The 23,911-nt window shown below is 42.4% G+C and overlaps 1 protein-coding gene across 1 annotated transcript in view; it reads right to left on the reverse strand.

Annotated features, from left to right (window-relative positions):
• The window catches only part of LOC126335818 (gustatory receptor for sugar taste 64e-like), a 94,487-nt gene that overhangs the window by 28,549 nt on the left and 42,027 nt on the right, over positions 1-23,911 (reverse strand). Inside the window, exons 2-3 of the mRNA XM_049999283.1 lie at positions 23,250-23,388; positions 6,357-6,475 (exon numbers count right to left, since the gene is read on the reverse strand). Of these exons, the coding sequence (XP_049855240.1) occupies positions 6,357-6,475; positions 23,250-23,388 (258 nt within the window). The remainder of the gene's footprint in view (positions 1-6,356; positions 6,476-23,249; positions 23,389-23,911) is intronic.

The raw sequence follows: 23,911 nt of genomic DNA on the forward strand, positions 1-23,911 counted from the left end.
GGGAACAGCTGCTGCCTCTGTACCGCTATACGACCTCCGTCATTCTATATCCACATCTACACAGACACTCCGTAAGCCACAGTACGGTGTGTGGCGGAGAGTATACCGTATTACTGTTAGCCATTTCCTTTCCTGTTTCACTCGAAAACTGAGAGAGAGAAAAACGGCTGTCTGTACGTCTCTGTATGCGACTTAATTTCTCGTATCTTATTTTCGTCATTCTTACGTGCAATGTATGTTGGCAGCAGTGGCATCGTTCGGCAGTCAGCTTCAAATGCCGGTTCTCTTAATTTTCTCTATAGTGCTTCTCGAAAAGAACATTGCCTTCCCTCCAGGAATTCCCATTTGTGTTCCCGAAGCATCTCCGTAATAATTACGTGTTGTTCGATTGTTCGAACCTACCGGTAACAAATCTAGCAGTCCACCTCTGAACTGCTTCGGTGTCTTCATCCAGTCCTACCTGGTACGGATCCCAAACCCCCGAGTAATATTTAAGAAGAGGGCGCACCAGCGTCCTATATGCCATGTTCTTTACAGGTAAACCATTCTTTCATAAAATCCTGCCTATAAACTGAAGTCGACCACTAGCCTTCCCTACCACAGTCCTCACATGCTCTTTCCATTTCATATCGCTTTGCAACGTTACGCCCAAATATTTAAACGACTTGACTATTTCAAGCAGGACACTAGTAATACTGTATACGACCACCAATTAAAAATTTTGTCTAAATCAAATCATCCCACTGTCAGTCAACTTCGACACCTTACCCTACACCATAGCGTCATCAACAAACAACCACTAGTTGCTGCCCCCCCCCCCCCCCCTGGTCTGCCAAATGATATATATATATATATATATATATATATATATATATATATAGGACAGCCGTTATTCTCTCTCTCTCTCTGAACACCACTCGCCTTCGAGGACAAGATACTGGGGTCTATTATTTAGGAATTCTTCCAGTCGTTCACATATCTGTGAACTTATTCCATATGGTCGTACCTTCGTTAACAGTCTGCAATGGGGCACCATGTCAAACGCATCCACTAATCCAGAACAATGGAATCTGCCTGTCGCTCTTTATCCAAAGTTCCCAGGATCTCACGTGGGAAAAGTGCAAGCTGAATTTCACACTATCGATACTTTCTAAAACGATGCTGAATCGTGGGCTTAAGCTGCTTAACCTCAAGAAAGTTTATTATATTCGAACTGAAAATACGTTCAAGGATTCTACCGCAAACCGATGTCAGAAGACCTGCCGAACAGGCCTCTGAAGGCCCAACGGTACCGACCGGCTGCCGTGTCATCCTCAGCCCACAGGCGTCACTGGATGCGAATGTGGAGGGACATGTGGTCAGCACACGGCTCTCCCGGCCTCATGTCAGTTTACGAGACCGGAGCTGCCACTTCTCAATCAAGTAGCTCCTAAGTTTGCCTCACAAAGGCTGAGTGCACCCCAATAACGACGTACTACCTGAAAAAAAACCGCACAAATATGCAATTAGATCATGATAAGATTTCAAAGAGCTGACGAGATTGACAACTTACTTTAAATGTTTAGAAACGTAAAATTGTGCACTTACGTGGTACGACATGACCACAATATCAACGAGTCACAACTAGAATCGATCAACACATACAAATACATCGGTCTAACAATCTGTAGAGGTGTAAAATGAAACGATCACATGTGCTGTCTCAGTCGTAGGTAAAGTAGAGGCAGACTTCGGTTCATTCGTAGGATGCTAGGTAAATTCAATCAGTATGTAATTTTGCGGGTCCTTTCTTTTACCCTTCTTCTATACTGGAGTCACCTCCGCTTTTTTCCAGTCACTTACTTGGGACTTTGCACTGGGCGAGAGAGTCACAATAAACGCAGGCTTGGTGAGGGGTCAATGCCCTAAGATACTCTTTGTAAAACGGAATTGGGATTCCATCCGGAGCTGGTGACTTACTTGCTTTCAAATCTTTCAGTTGTTTCCCTACGACAGGGATGCTTATTACTATGTCGTCCATACGAGATTCTGTCCGATGGTGAAATGATGGTATGTCTGTACGATTCTCCTGTATGAACGATTTCTTGGACGTGAAATTTAAGACTTCGGCTTCCGTTTTGCTATCTTCAACTGCCGCACCAGACTTGCAGTTCTTATTGAGGCATGAACGTTAAGAAGCACCCCATTGAGACAACCACTGCGCCATCTCCCTCGAATTCTTCTACTTAGGGCCCTTGGTTTAAGCTGTCCACACAGGGACGTGTTTCTCATCACGAAGCACGCCACAAGTTGTGTCCGTCTTTGTCGCTGCTCGCTTTGAAATGACCAGCTACATCGTGTTCCTCGTCGTGATTAGCGACCTCAGAGCTCTCCAGCGGCAGTCAGCGGCGTCTTGTGAGACATCTGGCGCTTAAATCTCAAAGTTTCATTACGAAAATGGACGCGATTGTAGCATGAAAGCGAAAGAAATAGCGAAAGAGATTCTAGACTCGTCGACTGCTTGAATTAGCGAATTATGCTGTACACCGATCTGATGTACGCACTAGTAGAAGTTATTCGTTAACTCAACTGAATCTTCATTTCATTTTCGATTTTAAACTGACTATAGTTATAGTGTCTAATGTCAGCTTGTGCAACCACCCCATCCTCCTCCGCCGACTCCCCCCCCCCTTTTTCTCTCTTTCCTCTCTCCCTCCTCTCTGCCCTCCCGTTCCTTGGTAGATCTTTCCAGTTTTAATCCAGTTACTCTCTGTCGTGTGTTGGTGCTCTTCTTGTATGTTACATTAAGAGCAGTGTTTGTTCATTGCCGTAGTCTCATATTTCGAACGCCCTTTTTAATTGTGCTATTCGTGGCGCCAGTGTTTATGTGCTACGTCGAGTAGCATTTTAATTATATATGGATTTTTTGCATAATTTCGCTCCAATTGTTCCCCTTCATCTTTTAACTTCATCTTTTATCCCCGTATTTTATGTCTGTACCGTTCTCCTGTAATATTTTATACAATCTCTTGGCTAAAGAGCGGCGTACTGTGCCGCTGCTAGTCCAATGGGGGAGGGGTATGAAATAATAATAAAGGGAAAAAAAACTTGCGCATCCATAAATCTTTGTTCTCGATGTTGCATTGACTACTATCACTCTCAAGTAACTTACATAGATGTCAAGACCGAAATTCGTTTTGTAGTTTCATTTGAGTGGAAGATGACATTTTTTCGAAGCAGCTCGGCACAACTGAAAAAAATATTTACCGACGAGATATAAACATGAGGCAGTCCATAAAACCAAGAGATAGATGCAAGCCGGCTGGTGTGGCCGATCGGTTCTAGGCGCTTCAGTCTGGAACCGCGCAACCGCTACATCGCATGTTTGAATTCTACCTCAGGTATGGATGTGTGTGATGTCCTTAGGTTAGTTAGGTTTAAGTTGTTCTAAGTTCTAGGGGACTGATGAGCTCAGATGTTAAGTCCCATAGTGCTCTGAGCCATTTGAACCAATTTTATATATATATATATATATATATATATATATATATATATATATATATATATATATATATATATATAAATGTAAAGGGCGACTCAGCTGTCCCTACCAATGTCGTTTTATGCAACCCGCAACATTACTTCTGGCCTTCAAAAATCAACCGCAAGATTTTCATATTCTCTCGCTTGCTATGCGCAAACTGTTAGTCCTACAGAAAAAAAAATGCACAGGAACTTTTTGTAGGAAATTTAATTTAGTAAATTTTGTACTGAGATACGTTTTCACAAGGAGCCATAGTTTTCGAGCCCCCACCGATCAAGATTTCTAGTACGTTGTTCGTGGCTCTCCCTCCTACCAAAGTACATAAATTAGAGGCTGCGCGAATTATTTCTTAAATTCGAACATTTTTGGTCTTCACTGACTGCCCTTATTACGCCACAGTCTTAGCCGGGCACTTGCACATTGTAAAAATAATATTTGCTAAACTTTACCCCATAGTTTTGTGAATTTCAACAGAACAAAAAAGTAGTTACATCGTTGTATTCGGCAGGTCTTCTGATTACGAAACTACTGTGCTTGTAACGGTTAAGTTTAGATCGAATTGTCAACGTAATTACTTTTAGAGCTACGTTTACAAAAGTCGTTTTTCTTTCATTGTCCTCGCGAGCACTTTTAAATTAATAATGGTAACGAATTAGTCGACAATGCTGGTGACGTAACAGACCAGTCAACAGAAAACAAATAGGTCGAATATCAGGAATAGTTTGTGTGGTCGGAAATTTTTGTACGCTGCTAGGAGGGAGTACCACGAACAACATACTACAGCCGGCCGGGGTGGTCTCGCGGTTCTAGGCGCGCAGTCCGGAATCGTGCGACTGCTACGGTCGCAGGTTCGAATCCTGCCTCGGCCATGGATGTGTGTGATGTCCTTAGATTAGTTAGGTTTAAGTAGTTCTAAGTTCTAGGGCACTAATGACCACAGCAGTTGAGTCCCATAGTGCTCAGAGCCATTTGAACCATTTTTGAACATACTACAAATGCTGACTGGTGTGAGGTGAATGCCGGGGAGGAACGTTTGAAGACCACTTTCGTACGTATTTCTTGAATAACTCGAAAACTGCGGCCTCCAGCGGAAACGGATCTGTATAATATTTACTACATCAAATTTCCTACAAAATTATCCTGTTCTTTTTCTGTAGGACTAACAGTTTGTGCGTAGCAAGGGAGAGAATGTGAAAATCTTGTGCGTTCTTTTTGAAGCCCAGATATAACATTGCGGATTGCATAAGACGACATCAGTAAGAGCAGTTGAATCACCCTGTATTGCTTCACACAAAGTTTCATAAGAGAAAATGTTTCCAGTCCGTAACTTCTGTTAAGTTTCTGGCAAAGACTGGCAGTCACGTTTAGATTTTCAGTTACTGGGCAAACATTTTAGTCGTTACTCTTTGCATCAAGAATTCCAGTAAATACATTATTTGTAATAAATAACATTGACTACTATTAAATTAATAAAGAAGACCCAAAATATTTTACAAAACAAAAAATGAAAAAAACTTTGTTTGGAAAGAGATGGATACGAACCGGCTACCGTGCATTCCATAGCTTAAGACGCTCTCCACTTAGCTATGAGTTGAACAGGATAACGTGGCTTTCTCGTCTGCATTACAATGTCTACACACTGTATCTACAAATGTCATTATTTGATATTTAACTATGGCAAATTATATCAAAACGACGCGCTTTTGACAGATTATCATTGTGCCGTAGCACTGAAACGGCATGCTGTCATAGCACACAAGATATAACAGCAAAAACATTAAATACAGGAAGCTTTTACCTGCCGATATGTAGTTTCCCGTCATTTTATTATTACAAATAGTAGCTAAAACGAAACGTTTTCCAGAGATCCTCAATTTGCAGAAGTTTTGAAACAGCTTACACTCATACCACGTACTATATGATAAAGAAAATCTACCAAAACGTAGTTTAATTACATACAATATGGCGGCTTGTTAAGTCCTGCTTAGTGATATAAAATGATGTCGCATCTAACTGACCACGTTCGCTAAATTTTACCCCATAGATTTGTGAATTTCAACAGCACAAAAAATAGTTATGTCGTTGTATTCGGCAGGACTTCTGACTACGAAACTACTGTGCTTGCATTGGTTAAGTTTAGATCGAATTGTCAACGTAATTAATTTTAGGGTAACGTTCACAAAAGTCGTTCTTTTTTCATTATCCTCGCAAGCTCTTTTAAATTATATACTGCACTAAGTACAATTTTACGTATCAGTGTCGGAACAACTTAGTTTATCAAGTACAAATATTGTTACAGAAACACAGAGAAGTAAATATCGGCAAGGTATTGCATCTATTTCTCCACGAGCCAAAAATATGATATGGCAGATTCTTCACTTCACACTCCACAGTGTAGTGAAACGTGGAGTAACACTTTGTGACATCATCAGCTCCTGGTCCAAGTGCCTTTTTACGTCCCGTGAGAGGACGGCATAACTTAACAATGATACGGCCGTTGGTAGCTTTAGCTCCTAGCTAAACAGAAGGCATCATTTCCTAAATGCGAATCCACGTTTTCTTAATCTCCTATAAAAGCGACATGTCGAAAAAAAAAATCGGCTGCAGAATCCACATGACATGTTTTATAAATATTGCCCTAAGAAATAACGGAAACGAAGTTGTTAATCCTATTAATTTTGATCTCATAAGCTTTGACTATAGAGTGGAAATCATTGTATGTAATCTCTTAGAGGATGATCACACACAGTTTTACTTACAGGTGTTTGAGAAAGCAAAGCATGTCTCTGTGAGCCACATCTCTTAGAGGATGATCACACACAGTTTTACTTACAGGTGTTTGAGAAAGCAAAGCTTGTCTCTGTGAGCCACATGACATGAGTAACCACCATGAGCGCAGAACCTACGGCCATCACCAGTGAATACGCTGTCCGAAAGCTCAGCCATCGGTATCTGAAAAAAAGTTGTTTCAGCACAGCACAGAACAGAACAGGACTGTAAACAGCACTTCTACGTAAATGTACCTTCAGTGCAAAAACAGAAAGAAAAGTTTGAAACAGCACACATACACTGCACCAAGTACAATTTTACGTATCAGTGTCGGAACAACCTAGTTTATCAAGTACAAATATTGTTACAGCAACACAGAGAAGTAAATAAAGGCAAAGTATTGCATCTATTTACCACAGCAGTGTGACTGACAGTGTCTCTCAAGATATTCTGAACTACTTTTTCCAGTATGGAGCTTGTCTAAGTTATAAGCCGCTTTCAAAGAGAAGTAAGCAGGAGGCTACAAAACGAAAACCGCTCAAAGGATGGTAATGCCATTGCCCACGGAAGAAGGCGTGCTCCCTACAACAGTGCTGGAGTCCCAAACCCGCAGTTAGAGGGATGTTCGCGCACATCCCCGTGACGAGAGACAGAGCACGAGTACCCGTTGACTGTCTACTGCTCTCTGTGGTGCTAAGAACCGTGAAATGGAGGCTTCAGCAGAGAACAAAGGAACGCAGTGTGTTTCCCTACAGAGGAATGAGTGCGGGAAACGTAAATTCGTAGAATAATGGCGAAAGTGTAAAGATAGCACCACATGCCCGTTACAAATCCGACACTCAGTACCATCTCTACGGCAAGAGCTGCCACCGTAAAACACCGGTCTTCAATAACGGGCACAAGGGAGTCCATATCCAGGGATTAGAGGGGCCTTCGGGAAAGGAAAAATACAGTGCAGTCTTGCGTTTTTCTTTCAAGAAAATGATTTAAAAGTCGGCATTACGCAGGTTTTTAACAGGTAGGGAACTGAACCTTTTTAAGCCTGCTAACAAGTCGCCATTCGTCTTCCAAAGTATTAAAAATATTCCACACCCGCAGGTCTTCTCCCCCCCCCCTCCCCTTCCTCCTTACAAACTATCATATGGGTGCCTTTTGAGAGTATACATATGCTGGAGAATGGTAACGGTAGTCAGTGTACGTCACTGGCCAACGACTTCTATCCTTCCTTGAACCACTTGTTCCACAGTTTGACCCTACAATCAACACATAATGATATTCATACACTCCTGCCATTCTTTGATGAATTTCAATTCCCTGCACCTCTTCAACCGTGAGGAGCTGCACTACATCCCTTTGCTCTTCTTTTGGAGTCTACATTTCACGGTTTTCACCGCAAATGAGTGCAATGGACCACCAACACTTGCACGTGCTTGTTATGTACTCACAGGGATGGATGTCCATGTCCCCCTATCGGTGAGTATGAGGGACATAAATTCTTCCAAAGGCAATAGCGTTAAAGCCCTTCTGTAGTTTTCGTTTTACAGCCTCTGGCTCGTTTCTTTTCGAATGCACCTTACAGATATGTCCTAGTAATCCTAAATCGCTGCAAGCATTATACAGAATGGCTTCCTCAACATGGCTAATCAGGAAATCGGATAGTATGCCATATCGAAACACATTGTCATTTTTTGTCACTTATAGTTAATATTACACTAAAGCCACTTCTCAAATTTTAAGTACCAGTACACTCTGGAACTTATCTATACTTTTTTTAAACTATTGTCATTGATATAGTGTAGGTAAGGAAGAGATGGATATCCTGATATCGCTGACTAGCTCATATTTCAGCAAGTGTGATGTGCATGGTCAAGAATGAACTGTAATTCTACTCAGCTGGCCATTAAATATACAATGCCATGAGTAGCAGGATTAAGTGGTTTCTGTACTCCTGAAGGTCATCCTATCACCTTCAAGGTCACACCTCACATCATCCCCTTCCTCCTGAAGGTCATCTCAACTCCTCTCCCCCTCAGAAACCTAAATTCTCCCCATGCAGTGTTGCCAAAATGCAAAATGGCGGATCTAGCCTACTTGTGGTACTTAAAACCAAGATGGCAGCAACAGGTCGCTTGACCTAAATAGATCACTTGACCTAAGTTAAAATGATGGGAGATTGTTGATGTATGAATCCAAGATGTGAGAAACTATGGTAATATAATTCAGATTTTTGTATATACTACTATGTTGGAGACAACTTAATTGTGATACTTAAAAATCCTCCAGTATAACAGTATTAATTTTTAATTTTTATTAATATCATGACTTTGTTATACACCATCTGACCAAAGGTGTCCTGAGATACCTATGAAATGACTAACTGATCACTATATGTCATGGGAAGCAGATTCACCAGTATACAAGAAAAAAGGTGGTATTGCATTCTGAATGGAGAAGCACTAGCAACAGGATGGATCAGCCAGGAGAGTTCAGTATCTTCTAATGTGGCCTAGTCTTTGGAAGTCACCTGAGTAACAAATCCATTGGGCATATTCTAGCCCTCCTAAAGCTGGTGAAGATAAATGGCGGTGATGTGACTGCAAAGTGGGAACATGAAGGAACAACCACAGCTACACCAAGACCAGACAAACCTCATATAATGATGGACAGGGACCAACAAGTATTGTGGAGTGTTGTCGTAAAAAATTGCATGAAATCAGCATAAGGCATCACTCATATTGAGTTACAAAGTGTTACCAGAGGTCCAGCCAAAGCAGTGACTGTGTGTAGAGAGTTAAAAAGATTGAGCTACAATGGTTGAGCAGCTGCACACAAGCTTCACATTTCTGTAGTAAATACTAAGTGAAGGTTAAGGCAGTGTAAAGACTGACGCCACTGGACATTGGGCGACTGGAAAGAATGATATGGAGTGACAAATCAGACTACACTCTGAAGCAGTCAACTGTAAGGATTTGGATTTGTTGAATGCCTGGAGAAGATTACTTGTCGCTATGTGTAGCACCAACTGTGAAGTACAGAGGAGGTGGTTTTGTTGTATAGGTGTGTTTTATGTTGTTAGAGCGTGTTCACCTTATTGTGCATAAGAAAACGCTAAATGCGAAGGATATGAACCTATTTTTCAACACGGTGGCCTGAAATGGACTGGCATGGCCGGATTCCTGACCTGATTGCAATGGAACATCTTTGGAGTGGCTAGAACACTGAAATCGCTTCAGACCCCAGCATCTAATTTCACCACCTTCTCTGAGTTTGACTCTTGAGGAGTATTGGGATGCATTCCTTCATAGACATCCAGAGACCTCACTGAAAGCTTTCCCAGCTCAGTTCAAGCCACCATAAAAGCGAAAGGCTATGTCCCATAATAGGTGTCTGGATACCTTTGATCGTCTCATTGATAAAATTAATATCTAAGTGACATTTGTAGAATAATATAAGTGATGAAATAAATTAGTGAGCATCAGTGATAGGATAAGAATCAAAAATAATGAAAAGAGTATTCATATGTTAAGTAAAAATGCTTGAAATTTGTGACAGAAAGATATTCAGTATGTAGGATCACATGAGGAACAGTATTTCCACCAGTTATGGCAGCTTTTCAGCCAAGTTTGAGCAGCCTTCTTGAAGTTTTGGCTTATTCATTGCTGTCACAACTCCTGTATTGACTGGCCTGGACAAGCTCCTCACAAGTTTTGACTTGTTCATCCCCTACCACTGCCACTGTTCCTCTACTGTCTTGTATGAACAAGCTCCCTCGAGGCATTAACTTTTCATTCCCTCTCACTACCATCACTTAGCGTTTGAACAGGATTCTTAAAAGTTTCGACCTCTTCGCCGCTGCATCACTCTGTTCATATTACCACCATTTCTGACATATTTAACTTTCACACTACCAATCTCCCACACTTAACTTATGAATTATTTCCACCATCTTGTATTTTAAGTAGCACAAGAGCGTTGTATTCACCACCATGCACTATTCATATGGGAATGCTTCGTGGGAGAATGTGAGGGGAAGACGTGGAAGGGGAAGGGGAAGGAGGTGATCTTATGGGGTGACACTGAGATGTGACCTTGAAGGCTAACTAGGAGGAAATGGGAGGAAAGGTAACCTCATGGTATGACATTGAGGTTGACAAAGAGCTGTGCCCTTGAGAGGTGACAATGAGAGGGGACCTTGAACTGCACTAGAAAGCGCTTAACCCCTCTACTGCTGTGAAGGTAGGATGCAAAAAACAACATATTGACATGAATTTTACACTACACAATATGTGAAAAATTATCAGTATTTCAATTTTTTGTGTTTGTTATATCTTTCAGAAATTACCAGTAAGCCCACCGCCACCAATTCTTTGAAGACTCAAACTCTCATGATTTGAAATTAGGTTTTAAAGTCTGTTGGAAGCCGCTAAGTGCTCTTACTGTCAAACACAGGATGAGTATAATGTAGGTTATTTGGCTTTGTTTTAAGAAAAGCCAGTTTTTCATGCATCTCATTGTTTATTATGTCATATCCTCTAAAGTATGTGTAGTAAAGTGAAACAGTTTTGCAATTACGTTTACTGGGACATGTGGGTACTTTAGCAAAATGTCGTGCAAATAGAGTTAATAGTGAAGAAGTAATAAATTAAGGCATCGCACCTGACACTCTTGTTTTACTGTGTGTGAAGTGTACTGGAAGTCAGTAAATGCAGTCATCTCTAATACCGAATGTAGTGCAGTGAGTTATGTTGGTTTCAAATGGAAACACAGTTTCTAACTTTAATATTTAACTTACTGTCTTAAGCCCTTAACAAAACATTACACAGCTTAATGAGTAGATTGTGGCAGCATTTTAAATTTTTAAACTCAGTCCATCATTATATGAAATATGGAAAATATTTTTTTTGTCCTTGAAGCCATTAGATAACCAACCAGCAAGGGGGCTATAGCCTGGGTTAGGCATTTATTATTATGTTTTCCCTGCACTACAAACATTTATTGGAAGTTCGGGCCATGTCTAGTCCACAACAACATAATAGGTTTTTTCGAGGATAGCTTCTATTAACGAAGTCCACAAAGCTTGGTATAAAAACAGCGCTCAATTAGCTTTTCGAGAGTTTTTTGAAAATATTCCGAAGCAATTGAAGTATCAAAGTCGATATACAAGTCTGAAATACTCCTATGCAGGTAATTTAATTCATTCAAAAGGTAGGGTACATTATTGTGGTCTTTAGTCCGAAGACTGGTTTGACAAGCTCTCCATGCCAGCATATGCTGTACAATAATCTTCATCTCTGTACTACAGCAATTTACAACTATTTCAGCCTACGTCCTCTCGTTACCAAACTGTGTATTTCTTAATGCTTCAGGATGTGTCTTATCGAGTTGTACCTTCTTTTACGCAAAGAGCGCCACATATTTTCTTGTTCTGCAATTCGATTTAGAGCTTCCTCGTTAGTTATTACACCTACTCACTTAATCTTTGTAATTTTTTTACAGCGACAAATTTCAGAAATATCTATTTTCTTCTTGTCTGAGCTGGTCACTGTCCACGTTTCTCTTCTGCACAAGGCTATACTCCACACAGATACCTTTAGAAAAGACTTCGTAAGTTTCCAGTTTATATTAAATGTTTAAAAAATTCTTGTTTTTCAGATATTCTTTTTTTTTGCTATTGTCAGCCTGCATTTTATATACTATCTACTTGAGCTTTAGTTGGCTATTTTTCTGCCAAATAACAAATATTTTCTATTACCTTTAGTGTCTCACTTCCTAATCTAATTCCCTCAGCATCGCCTGATTTTTTTCGACTACATTCCATTACACGTGTTTTACTTTTGGTAATGCTCATCTTATAACCTCTTTTCAAGAAGCCATTCCATTCCAATGCTGTTCCGAATTCTTTGCTCTCTGAGAGAATTACAACGTCATCAGCAAACCTCAAAGATTTTATTTCTTCGCCCTGAACTTTAATTCCCTCTCCAAATTTCTCTTTGGTTTCCTTTACTGCTGGCTCAATATACAGGTTGGGGGTACGTTACAATCCTGTCTCACTCCTTTTTCAACTACTATTTCATTTCATATCCTTCGACTGTTATAATAAGTCTAGTTTGTGTACAAGTCGTACATAAGCTTTCACTAACTGTATTTTATCTCTGCAATCTTCAAAATCTCATAGAGCGCTGTCTGTTGTGAGGTGGGATCAAAATTATCTCGTGTGATCCTACATTACTCCTCCACCCAAACTGATCTTCTCCAAAGTTGGTTTCTACCAGCTTTCCCATTCTTCTGCAAATAACTCTGTCAGTATCTTGAAACCGTGACTTGTTAAACTAACAGATCGGTAGTGCTCATATCTCCTTTCCTTGGAAATGGAATTATTGCATTCATTCCAGAGTCTGACGGAATTTCACCTGTTTCATATATCTTGTACACCAGATGAAAAAGTTTTATTATGGTTCGCTCTTCCATTCTTAGAAAATGTAATTTACTCTACGGGCCTTGTTTCGATTGAGAACTTTCTGTGATTTTCCATTTCTTCTTATAGCATCATATCTCCCATGTCATTTTCATCTACTTCCTCTTCATTTCTATAATACTGTCTTCAATTTCATTTCTCTTGCAAAGTCCGTCTACAAATTCCTTTCTCCTTTCAGGTTTCCCTTCTTTGTTTAGCACTGCCTTACCATCCAAGCTTGTCATACTCATACAGCAGTGTTCGAGTATAATGTCTTTTCTGGAGACTAGAAATCTACTCTGTAGGAATCAGCATGGGTTTCGAAAAAGACGATCGTGTGAAACCCAGCTCGCGCTATTCGTCCACGAGACTCAGAGGGCCTTAGACACGGGTTCACAGGTAGATGCCGTGTTTCTTGACTTCCGCAAGGCGTTTGACACAGTTCCCCATAGTCGTTTAATGAACAAAGTAAGAGCATACGGACTATCAGATCAATTGTGTGATTGGATTGAGGAGTTCCTAGATAACAGAACGCAGCACGTCATTCTCAATGGAGAGAAGTCTTCCGAAGTAAGAGTGATTTCAGGTGTGCCGCAGGGGAGTGTCATAGGACCGTTGCTATTCACAATATACATAAATGACCTGGTGGATGACATCGGAAGTTCACTGAGGCTTTTTGCAGATGATGCTGTGGTGTATCGAGAGGTTGCAACAATGGAAAATTGTACTGAAATGCAGGAGGATCTGCAGCGAATTGACGCATGGTGCACGGAATGGCAATTGAATCTCAATGTAGCGAAGTATAATGTGATGCGAATACATAGAAAGATAGGTCCCTTATCATTTAGCTACAAAATAGCAGGTCAGCAACTGGAAGCAGTTAATTCCATAAATTATCTGGGAGTACGCATTAGGAGTGATTTAAAATGGAATGATCATATAAAGTTGATCGTCGGTAAAGCAGATGCCAGACTGAGATTCATTGGAAGAATCCTAAGGAAATGCAATCCGACAACAAAGGAAGTAGGTTACAGTACGCTTGTTCGCCCAATGCTTGAATACTGCTCAGCAGTGTGGGATCCGCACCAGGTAGGGTTGATAGAAGAGATAGAGAAGATCCAACGGAGAGCAGCGCGCTTCGTTACAGGATCATTTAGTAATTGCGAAAGCGTTACGGAGATGATAGATAAACTCCAGTGGAAGACTCTGCAGGAGAGACGCTCAGTAGCTCGGTACGGGCTTTTGTTGAAGTTTCGAGAACATACCTTCACCGAAGAGTCAAGCAGTATATTGCTCCCTCCTACGTATATCTCGCGAAGAGACCATGAGGATAAAATCAGAGAGATTAGAGCCCACACAGAAGCATACCGACAATCCTTCTTTCCACGTACAATACGAGACTGGAATAGAAGGGAGAACCGATAGAGGTACTCAGGGTACCCTCCGCCACACACCGTCAGGTGGCTTGCGGAGTACGGATGTAGATGTAGATGTAGATGTCTCTTTTCTCCAAATATCTCTTTAATTTTTCTGTAGGATGCACCTATGTTTCGTTTGTCTTCTAATCATCTCTGCCTAGCTTATTTGCATTTTATGTCAATATTATTTTTTAGACATCTGTATTTCCTGTTACCTGCTTCATTTTCTACGTTCTTATACTTTCTCTTTTCATTAATTACATTTAATATATCCTTTGTTTCCCAAGGATACCAGATCTTGGCTTTTTTTACTTTGTTGACGTCTGCTCCCTTCATTATTTCATCTTCCAAAGCTAAGCTTTCATCTTCTAGAGAATTCCTTTCCCCTGGTTTAGTCAAACGTTACCTAATGGTTCCTCTGAAACTCTCAACAATCTCTGGTTATTTCAATTTATCCAGATGCCATCTCCTTGAATGGCTACATTTTTGCAATTTGCAGTTTTAATCTACAGTTCATTACCAATCAATTATGGTCAGAGTCTATATATATTCCCCTGGAAATGTCTTACAGTTTAAAAACTGCTTCTGAAATCCCAGTCTTACCACTATATAATCAGTCTGAAACCTTCCAGTGTCACCAGGTCTGTTCCACTAATACAAACTTCTTTTCTTTCTTCATTTTTAAGCCAAGAGTTAGAAACTGTTAAATTACGCACTGTGCAAACTTCTGCTAGATGACTTCCTGCTTTCTTCCTTTCCCCCAATCCATGTTCTACTATTTTTGCTTATCTTACTTTTGCTACTGTCGCATACCAGTCATCCATATATCAGGCACATTGTGTTTAACTTTTATTTAGACATTTTATAGTGATTTTCGTTACTGTGTGTTTTAACCATTGTGTCCCCATATCAGTCTGGTTTAATTAATGCTTTGAAAACATTATTTTCACGTAAACAGAAGCGGCAGTCTTTGAGAACCCCGTAATTATAATTTGGTCCAAGGAATCACACTGAAAATCAGGCTTCAGTGTCATTGGAAATTGTGTGAATGATGATCTGACTTCTGACGAAGACTTCGGCGCTTCGCACTTCTCACGGCTTGATGCCTTATGACGTCACAAGTTCCCAGAATAAAAGATGTGGCCTTAGATGAACGTGGGCAGTTTTGGCGAGATCTGAAAGTTTTCAATGAGTTGCGCCAGTTATTGCTGATGGGTGCAACATTATCAGATGTTTCGATTCTAATAACGGAGCTGTGACAACGGTATGACGCCACACTGAAGTGGACCAATGTGTTTTTATTTTGTACAGAATAGCAACAAGCAAACATTTACAAAAGTTAATTTTGAAATATTATATGAGTAATACATCTATAACGCCGAACAATGGACACCAGATAAGCAGCCTGTATCCACAAGAGTTGCACATTTGAGAATCTAGAGGTTCGTCTTTTATATTTATATACAGGGTGTCACTCCTATGAGTCAGGGAGGATTTTTCTCTGGTATTTCGGCAACTACTTGCAATTTCCTTTTGCAAAGTGTATCTGGATGCATCCCAGTCACAAGTTTCCTACTATTTCTATCGTCAACGAAGAATGTCGCTTTGTTTCCCGTTACAAAATTTTAAAGCGGAGTTTTACGTGCCTATTTAATAGAATGGTTCCAAATTAGTTAGTGCGATCTTCGGTTTAGAGACATTATTTATTATTATTATTAGTATCGTATGCATTAATTACAGTAATACATATTTAGCAAAACCAATATATATATATCAATATGAACATGTGAAATTATAAACAGTACACAGGTTTTAAAACGGCTCAGATTATACTCGGATGTTGATGGACTCGATCCAGCGGAGTGCCTCGTGGGATGTTTCTCAATGCCACCAGGGAAGCGTCTGATTGGACATTCATTCACAATGTGGCTCATTGTTTGGGTGTCACCACAGTCACACACACTGTCACTTGAAAAACCCCAGTTGTGTATGTTGTATTTGCAGCCTACCCTCTTTAGTCCGATATCTGTTTAACTGCACCCACACCTCCATTGGTTGGCGGAAGCCTGTAACTGGAACTGTTGGATTGTCTACAAGTTCGTGGTTTCGGGTTCTTGTAGTTTGCCACTCACGTTTCCACTTTGCGTCCTGGTCGAATCCTGTGGATAGCATTTGGACCCCCATTTCATACGCTTGTCTTCTTGATTTGAGGCGTTTCCTGGACAATGATAGCAAATCGTCATGAAGAGGGATCGAGTTGTTTTCAGAAACTTGCTGACAGAGGTTGTAAAGAGCAGCCTTTCGACGGAGGTCTGGTGGACAGATGTCTGAAGGCACTGGTAGGCAGCAAGTAGGTGTAGACCGAACTGTACCACTAATTACTCTCATAACTGAGTTCAGTTGGACGTCTAGTTTCACTATGTGGGCGCTTCGGAGCCAAACTGGTACACAGTATTCTACTGCAAAGTATTCCAGTGCAAGGGATGCTCCTCGGAGGACTGATGTGGTTGCTCCGCATGTACTGCCTGCCAGCTTTCTGACAAGGTTCACTCGTGCTTGTATCTTCTTGGCCAAGTTGGAAAGGTGTTTTTTATATGTTAAAGTTCTGTCTAGAATGACTCCCAGGTATTTTGGGCTTTCGTTGTATCTAACTGTGCCAAGAGGGCCGAACTGTGGACTGATCTTTGCTGATGAAAGGTGATTAGAGAGATGGAACAGGCTTACCTCGGTTTTAGAAACATTTGGCCTAGTTGACATGTCTCAAAATACTCATAAAGTTTAGTAAGGCTGTTCTTCAGGTGTTCTTCACATTCAGAAAGGTCTTCACTCTGATATGAAGTTGCCAGGTCATCTGCACATTGAAATTTTCGGCAGGTCAAACTCGGCAGGTCAGCTGTGTGGAGGTTGAATAACACTGGAGCAAGAACAGAGCTCTGAGGTAGTTCGTCATTGAGTACGTGCCATCTGCTTTTCTCTTCTCCTTGATTTACTTTAAACCGCCTATTGCTTAACATGTTACTTAAGAGGTTGCGTAGAGTTTTGCAAGGTATTGCTCTCAAAAATTTCAATAATAGGCTCTCATGCCACACAGTGTCATAAGCTACTGACAGGTCAACTAACACTACTCCAGTTTTAAGTTTCTTTTGGTATCCAGATTCTATGTGAGTAGTCAAGGAGAGCACTTGTTCACAGCAGCTTCTATAAGGTCTGAAGCCAACTTGTTCAGGTGGTATCATAGCATTAATTTGATCGTGGATTCGGTTTAGAATCATTCTTTCCAATGGCTTGTAAGCACAGCTAAGTAGAGATATTGGGCGGAAGTCTTCTGCAGCTGTTGCCTCTTTCCCTGGCTTTTTGATAGCTATAATTTTTGCTCTTTTAAACTTTTTGGGTAATGTCGCTGTACGAAGAATTTCGTTAAAAAGGCAAACTAGCTAATTTCGTGTTACCGGTCTACTGTGCACCAAAAATTCAGGGTAGTGCGCATCTGCACCTGCAGCTTTTCTACATTGCGCATGCTTAAGAGCTGGCTCCAGTTCAGTGGTTGTAAATGGAGAAGAGAATTCCGGGTTATGTTGCAGAGATTCCTTGGCTTCCGTAAGCTCTCTCTTTACTTGCCGATTTGCTTTATCTGTTGGGACCTTGGAAGCTCTCACTAAGTGGCTGGCGATTGAGTCGTATGAGACCGTTGAGTTTTCTTTGTTGTGGGAAGGGTCTTCTCCAAGTTTGTGAATCAACGTCCATGCTTTTCTACTGGAGTGTGTGAAATTGAGATCCATTGTTTCTTTATGCCATTTTTCTCTCCTTTGTTCATTCAAGGAATTCATAACATTCGTAGCTGTTTCTTGGTCTCCACTTTTCTAGAATTGGTTAAACAGCTGGTTGATCTCTTCATTGCGGCCAGGAATTAGAATGTACCAGTTCCCACATTATTAACAGGGACAGTACAAGACGAAGAATAATGAGTGTCAGAACAGCTGTGGCTCGCGCTGTCTGCTACCGCCACACAGCACCTCAACTCTGTCGCTGCTGGAGTACTGGTTACTTTGTGTTTCATTGTCCCTGTTGACCCATATCACTTAATACATGTTGCTAAACTGAATGTCGCACTAGACTAATTTGGAACCGCTCTATCGAATGGGCACGTAGAATTCCACTTTAACAATCGGTTTGCTGGTAATGGCAAAGAAGCCAACGTTTTCCGTTGGCAATGGGCGCAGCTGGAAATTTGTGATGTGCAGCATTTGTTAGGGGTGACCCTTAAGAGTAACACCCTGTATACCCAAAACTCCATCGAAAAATTTTAGGAGGTAGTTCAGGAGTATCTTCTGACTATTTCGGTATGAGGAAACCAAGGACTTTGGCTGTTCGTTACAGAGTTATACAGTAATTATGATTTATTCCGTTTGTTACCGCAATCACCCTTGCTTCTGTAAAAACACCTTTACAATAGTGAAGAAGTCTGTATTATGCAATACCCAAAACGTACACCACACATCACATAGTAAAACAACAAACTCTCACTCGGAACACAGGTTCAGCACGTAATAAATGTAGATATGTTTCCTTAAGGGCGTTCTTCAAAATGTCGACCACCATGGCCATGGAAGTTTGTATAGTGCCGCTCTATGAACCGTTTTGTATGCTCAAGAATTCCAGGAGTTTGGCATACTATTTACGCAGCTGCCATAATCCTAGCAACCAAGTCCGCGCAAGTATCGCCTGGAGTTTCATGAACTAAGCACTTCATACGTTCCCAGAAGAAGATGTCCATTGGTGTCATGACTGGTGGGCAGCTTGGTCCTGGAATAGGACCGCTGCGACCAATCCATTGAGTATATGAAGAGAGTGGAGAACGGAAGGGAAAGGTTGGCTAGGAATCTCGTGAGTTCCAGCTGCACAGGGAACTGTGTTAATGCAATGGTGAAAGTTGAAAGTTTGTGCCGGGTCAGGACACGAATCCCCGGTTGCCTTAACCATCTGGCCATCTGCACACGGTCTCCGTCCGACGGAGTTCTTAAGTCGGGTGGTGCGATGTACATTTTGCATTTCTTGCTTTTATGTTTTTTTTTTTCCAAAGGCAAAGAGAAAAGGTGTAGCAGTAGCTCAGCGTAGAGCCTGCGACTACCGTCATGTATTTTTTATTTTAAATGTTAAAAAACATAAGATGTTTTTTCCTGTTCCTCAGTAAGAGGAAGGACTCGGTCTCTGTTGATGAACGGCGGTAGCCACTATGGTTGTGAGGCTAAGTAAAAAGTCCGTATTTTTAATGTGTGTAGAAGAAAGAATGTAGTGGTATTTCACTAGTGAAAAATTGAGTTATTAACCCAAGTAGTACTGTAATATATAAAAATCCAAGAAGCCCATCTGTGTACTTCTGAGTTATTACGAAGATCCGATTACAAAAGGAATGATGGACACGGACAAGATGTAGGTGGATCGGCGATCGGACGTAGTATTACTAATTGGTAAGCATAAATCTACAACAAGAGAAATACTATTTCGTTTATGTGGAACTAATATGAAAAGATTCTTTACCCATTTACTGGCGTAGCTCAGCTTATTCTGCTTGTCCGACACGCCGAAAATTAATCTCATTATTTCCATATGTCTAAACATTTATTATTATTTTTTATTAAATTATAGCGGCCGAGCCGATTAAGGCAACAGTTTAAGAAAAGCGCATTATCTGGGTCCCAGTCCCAGTTTGGCATAAATTTTCAACTTCAGCGATTCCATTACCGCAACGAACTGCGCGGCTGGAAACCGTTAGTTTCCCAACCATTCCTTCCCTTTCTCCCCATCCTCTGTTTCATATAAATGTAAGCGCCAGCAGCGTCATCGAGAATGGTGTCATGTCGGACATATTCGACGGGGCAGGCACCACTCAGACATATACAACACAATGTCATCCAAATTGTACTTCAATGTCGTTCTTAACCTCTACACTCTTGCTCATAAATTAAGGATAATTGCAGAATGTGTTGTCACACAACGTGGCACTACACAAAACTGGCGCTAATAGCATAGGCAAGTAGGAAAGACATACGACACAGATCTGTAAGTCCACGGTACTGGTGATAAGCTGAGAAAAGTGTCCCGAAACACATGTGCTACAAAACACCACAGTTTCCTGCTCATGTACCCCTTCATGAATATGGGATATGATCACCACGCACACGTACACAGGCCTCACAGTGGGTTCGGATACTCTGGATCAGGTGGTCGATCATCTGTTGGGGTATAGCCTCCCATTCTTGCACCAGTGCCTGTCAGAGCTCCTGAAGTGTCGTAGGGGTTTGAAGACGTGCAGCGATACGTCGACCAAGAGCGTCCCAGATGTGTTCGATGGGGTTTAGGTCTGGAGAACAGGCAGGCCACTCCATTTGCCTGATATCTTCTGTTTCAAGGTACTCATCCACGGTGGCAGCTCGGTGGGGCCGTGCGTTATCATCCATCAGGACAAAGGTGGAACCCACTGCTCCCCTGAAAAGGTGGACATGCTGGTGAAAAATGACGTCCCAATACACCTGACCTGTTACAGTTCCTCTGTCAAAGACATGCAGGGGTGTACGTGCACCAATCATAATCCCAACCCACACCATCAAACCACGACCTCCATACAGGTCCTTTCATGGACATTAAGGGGTTGGTATCTGGTTCCTGGTTCACGCCAGATGAAAACCTGGAGAGAATCACTGTTCAGACTATACCTGGACTCGTCCGTGAACATAACCTGGGACCACTGTTCCAATGACCATGTACTGTGTTCTTGACACCAGGCGTTACGGGCTCTCCTGTGACCAGGGGACAGTGGAATGCACCTTGCAGGTCTCTGGGCGAATAAACCATGTCTGTTCAGCCGTCTGTAGACTGTGTGCCTGGAGACAACTGTTCCAGTGGTTGCAGTGGTTGCATGTAACCCCATACACAGAAGCCCATTTGTATTAAGTCAGGTGGTCGTTGTGACCAGGATATTATGCAAATGATTCAAATGGCTCTGAGCACTATGGGACTTAACTTCTGAGGTCATCAGTCCCCTAGAACTTAAACCTAACCAACCTAAGGACACCCCACACATCCACGCCCAAGGCAGGATTCGAACATGCGACCGTAGCAGTCACGCGGTTCTGGACTAAAGCGCCTAGAGCCGCTCGGTCACCGGGGCCGGCGGATATTATGCCTCCACGGCCATTTCAAGTGGGCACATTCCTAAGGAGGAGGACTTCGCGGCGCGCCATCTTGTTGAAAATAAATTCTGTGCCCATATTCTGTTGTAATTGCGTCATCAGATATTGTTCAAGCGTGACCAGGTACGATATGCCAGTTACTTTCTGCACCCTTATACGACTACATGATGACTGTTGGAACAACTAATCCGCTTACGTCACCTAGTGGGAACGCCGGGAACTAACAGTGTTAGGCGGGGATGACACTTGCAGATAAACTGCATTTGGTGCTGTATCGAAAGTTTCTGGAAGTCACTTACCTTTCTCACAATTAAAGGTTACTTTCGTCTAACTAATTTATAAACGCCCGTTACTGTGATGCGTTTCCCATCAGTACAGGAGCAGCTCATCGTAGTGTCGTTGCGCAGTTCTTCCATTACATTCAGGGAATCCATACACGAACTGCATGTCGGCCAACTTTTCATCAATAAACCTATTCATAGTACTGACTGAATCACTACTAATGGAACGCTGATACTGCTGGAAAAGGAAGTCCTAGACATAACCGAGGAGTGCTGAATGCAATAACTCTGTAACGAGCCGCCAGAGACCGCGGATCCGTTATACAAAGAAGAGCCAAAGAAACTGGTAGACCTGCCTAATATCGTGTAGGGTCCCCGCGAGCACGCAAAAGTGCCGCAACACGACGTGGCATGGACTCGACTAATGTCTGAAGTAGTCCTGGAGGGAACTGACACCATGAATCCTGCAGGGCTGTCCACGATTCCATAAGAGTACGAGGGGGCTGAGATCTCTTCAGAAGAGCACGTTGCAAGGCATGCCAGATATGTTCAACAACGTTCGTGTCTGAAGAGTTTGGTGGCCAGCGGAAGAATATAAACTCAGAAGAGTGTTCCTGGAGCCACTCTGTAGCAATTCTGGACGTGTGGGGTGTCGCATTGTGCTGCTTGAATTTCCCAAGTCTGTCGGAATGTACAGTGGACAGGAATGGACGCAGGAGATCAGATAGGACGCTTGCGTACGTGTTACCTGTCAGAGTCGTAACTAGACGTATCAGGTGTCCCATATCACTCCAAAAGTACACGCCCCACACCACTACAGACTCCATCATCTTGAACAGTCCCCTGCTGACATGCAGGTTCCATGGTTTCATGACGTTGTCTCTATACCCGTACACATACAGCCGCTCGATACAGTTTGAAATGAGACTCGTCCGACTATGCGACATGTTTCCACTCATCAAGAGTCCAGTGTCGGTGTTGACGGGCCCAAGCGAGGTGTAAAGCTTTGTGTCGTGCAGTCATCAGTGGGGCACGAGAGGGCCATCGGCTCGTAAAAGCTCATAGCGATGATGTTTCGTTGAATGGTTCGCACGCTGATGGCCCAGCATTGAAATCTGCAGCAATTTGCGGAAGGATTGCACTTCTGTCACATTCAACGATTCTCTTCAGTCGTCGTTGGTCCCGTTCTTGCAGGATCTTTTTCCGGACGGAGCAAAGTCGGAGATTTGATGTTTTACCGGTTCGTGATATTGACTGTACACTCGTGAAATGGTCTTACGGGAAAATCCCCACTTCGTCGCTACCTCAGAGATGCTGTATCCCATCGCTCGTGTGCCGTCTATGACACTACGTTCAGACTCATTTAAATCTTCATAACTTGCCATTTTGGTAGCAGTAATCTATGTAGCAACTGCGTCAGACACTAGTTGTCTTATACAGGCGTTGCCGACCGCATCGCCGTATTCTGCCTGTTTACATATGCCTTTGTATTTCAATACGCATGCCTATACCAGTTTCTTTGGCGCTTCTGCGTTTCAAATTAGCGAGAAGGTAGCTGCAGTCTTGGGGGCTACGAATGCGGAGAGAAGTGGCACAGCTGGCCGCTGCACGTACCTGAGAGAGGCCGGCGAGGCGCGTCGCAGTCCCTCCACAGGCATCAGGGCGAACACCTGCGCAGCCACCAGCATGGGCCGCAGCGCCTCGTGCAGAGACGCGCCGCGGCGCCGGGCGTCGCGGGGTATCCAGGGCCTCACTGGGCACACCACAGCAAAGGGCAAAAGCTGCAGAACTGACCACAAACAAACTTTATTGCATGACTCGTCACTTCCCAAGACGACCACAATCCGTGGCTCTTCTGAATAAAAGAGGTGATGAAACTTCCTGGCAGATTAAAACTGTGTGCCGGACCGAGACTCGAACTCGGGACCTTTGCCTTTCGCTGGCAAGTGCTCTACCGACTGAGCTACCCAAGCACGACTCACGCCCCGTCCTCACAGCTTTAATTCTGCAAGTACCTCGTCTCCTACCTTCCAAACTTCACAGAAGCTCTCCTGCGAAACTTGCAGAACTAGCATTCCTGGAAAAAACGATATTGCGGAGACATGGCTTCCAGGAGTGCTAGTTCTGCAAGTTTCGCAGGAGAGCTTCTGTGAAGTTTGGAAGGTAGGAGACGAGGTACTGGCGGATTAAAGCTGTGAGGACGGGGCGTGAGTCGTGCTTGGGTAGCTCAGTCGGTAGAGCACTTGCCCGCGAAAGGCAAAGGTCCCGAGTTCGAG

The sequence above is a fragment of the Schistocerca gregaria genome, chromosome 2, assembly GCF_023897955.1.
Source record: "Schistocerca gregaria isolate iqSchGreg1 chromosome 2, iqSchGreg1.2, whole genome shotgun sequence".
NCBI lineage: Eukaryota > Metazoa > Arthropoda > Insecta > Orthoptera > Acrididae > Schistocerca > Schistocerca gregaria.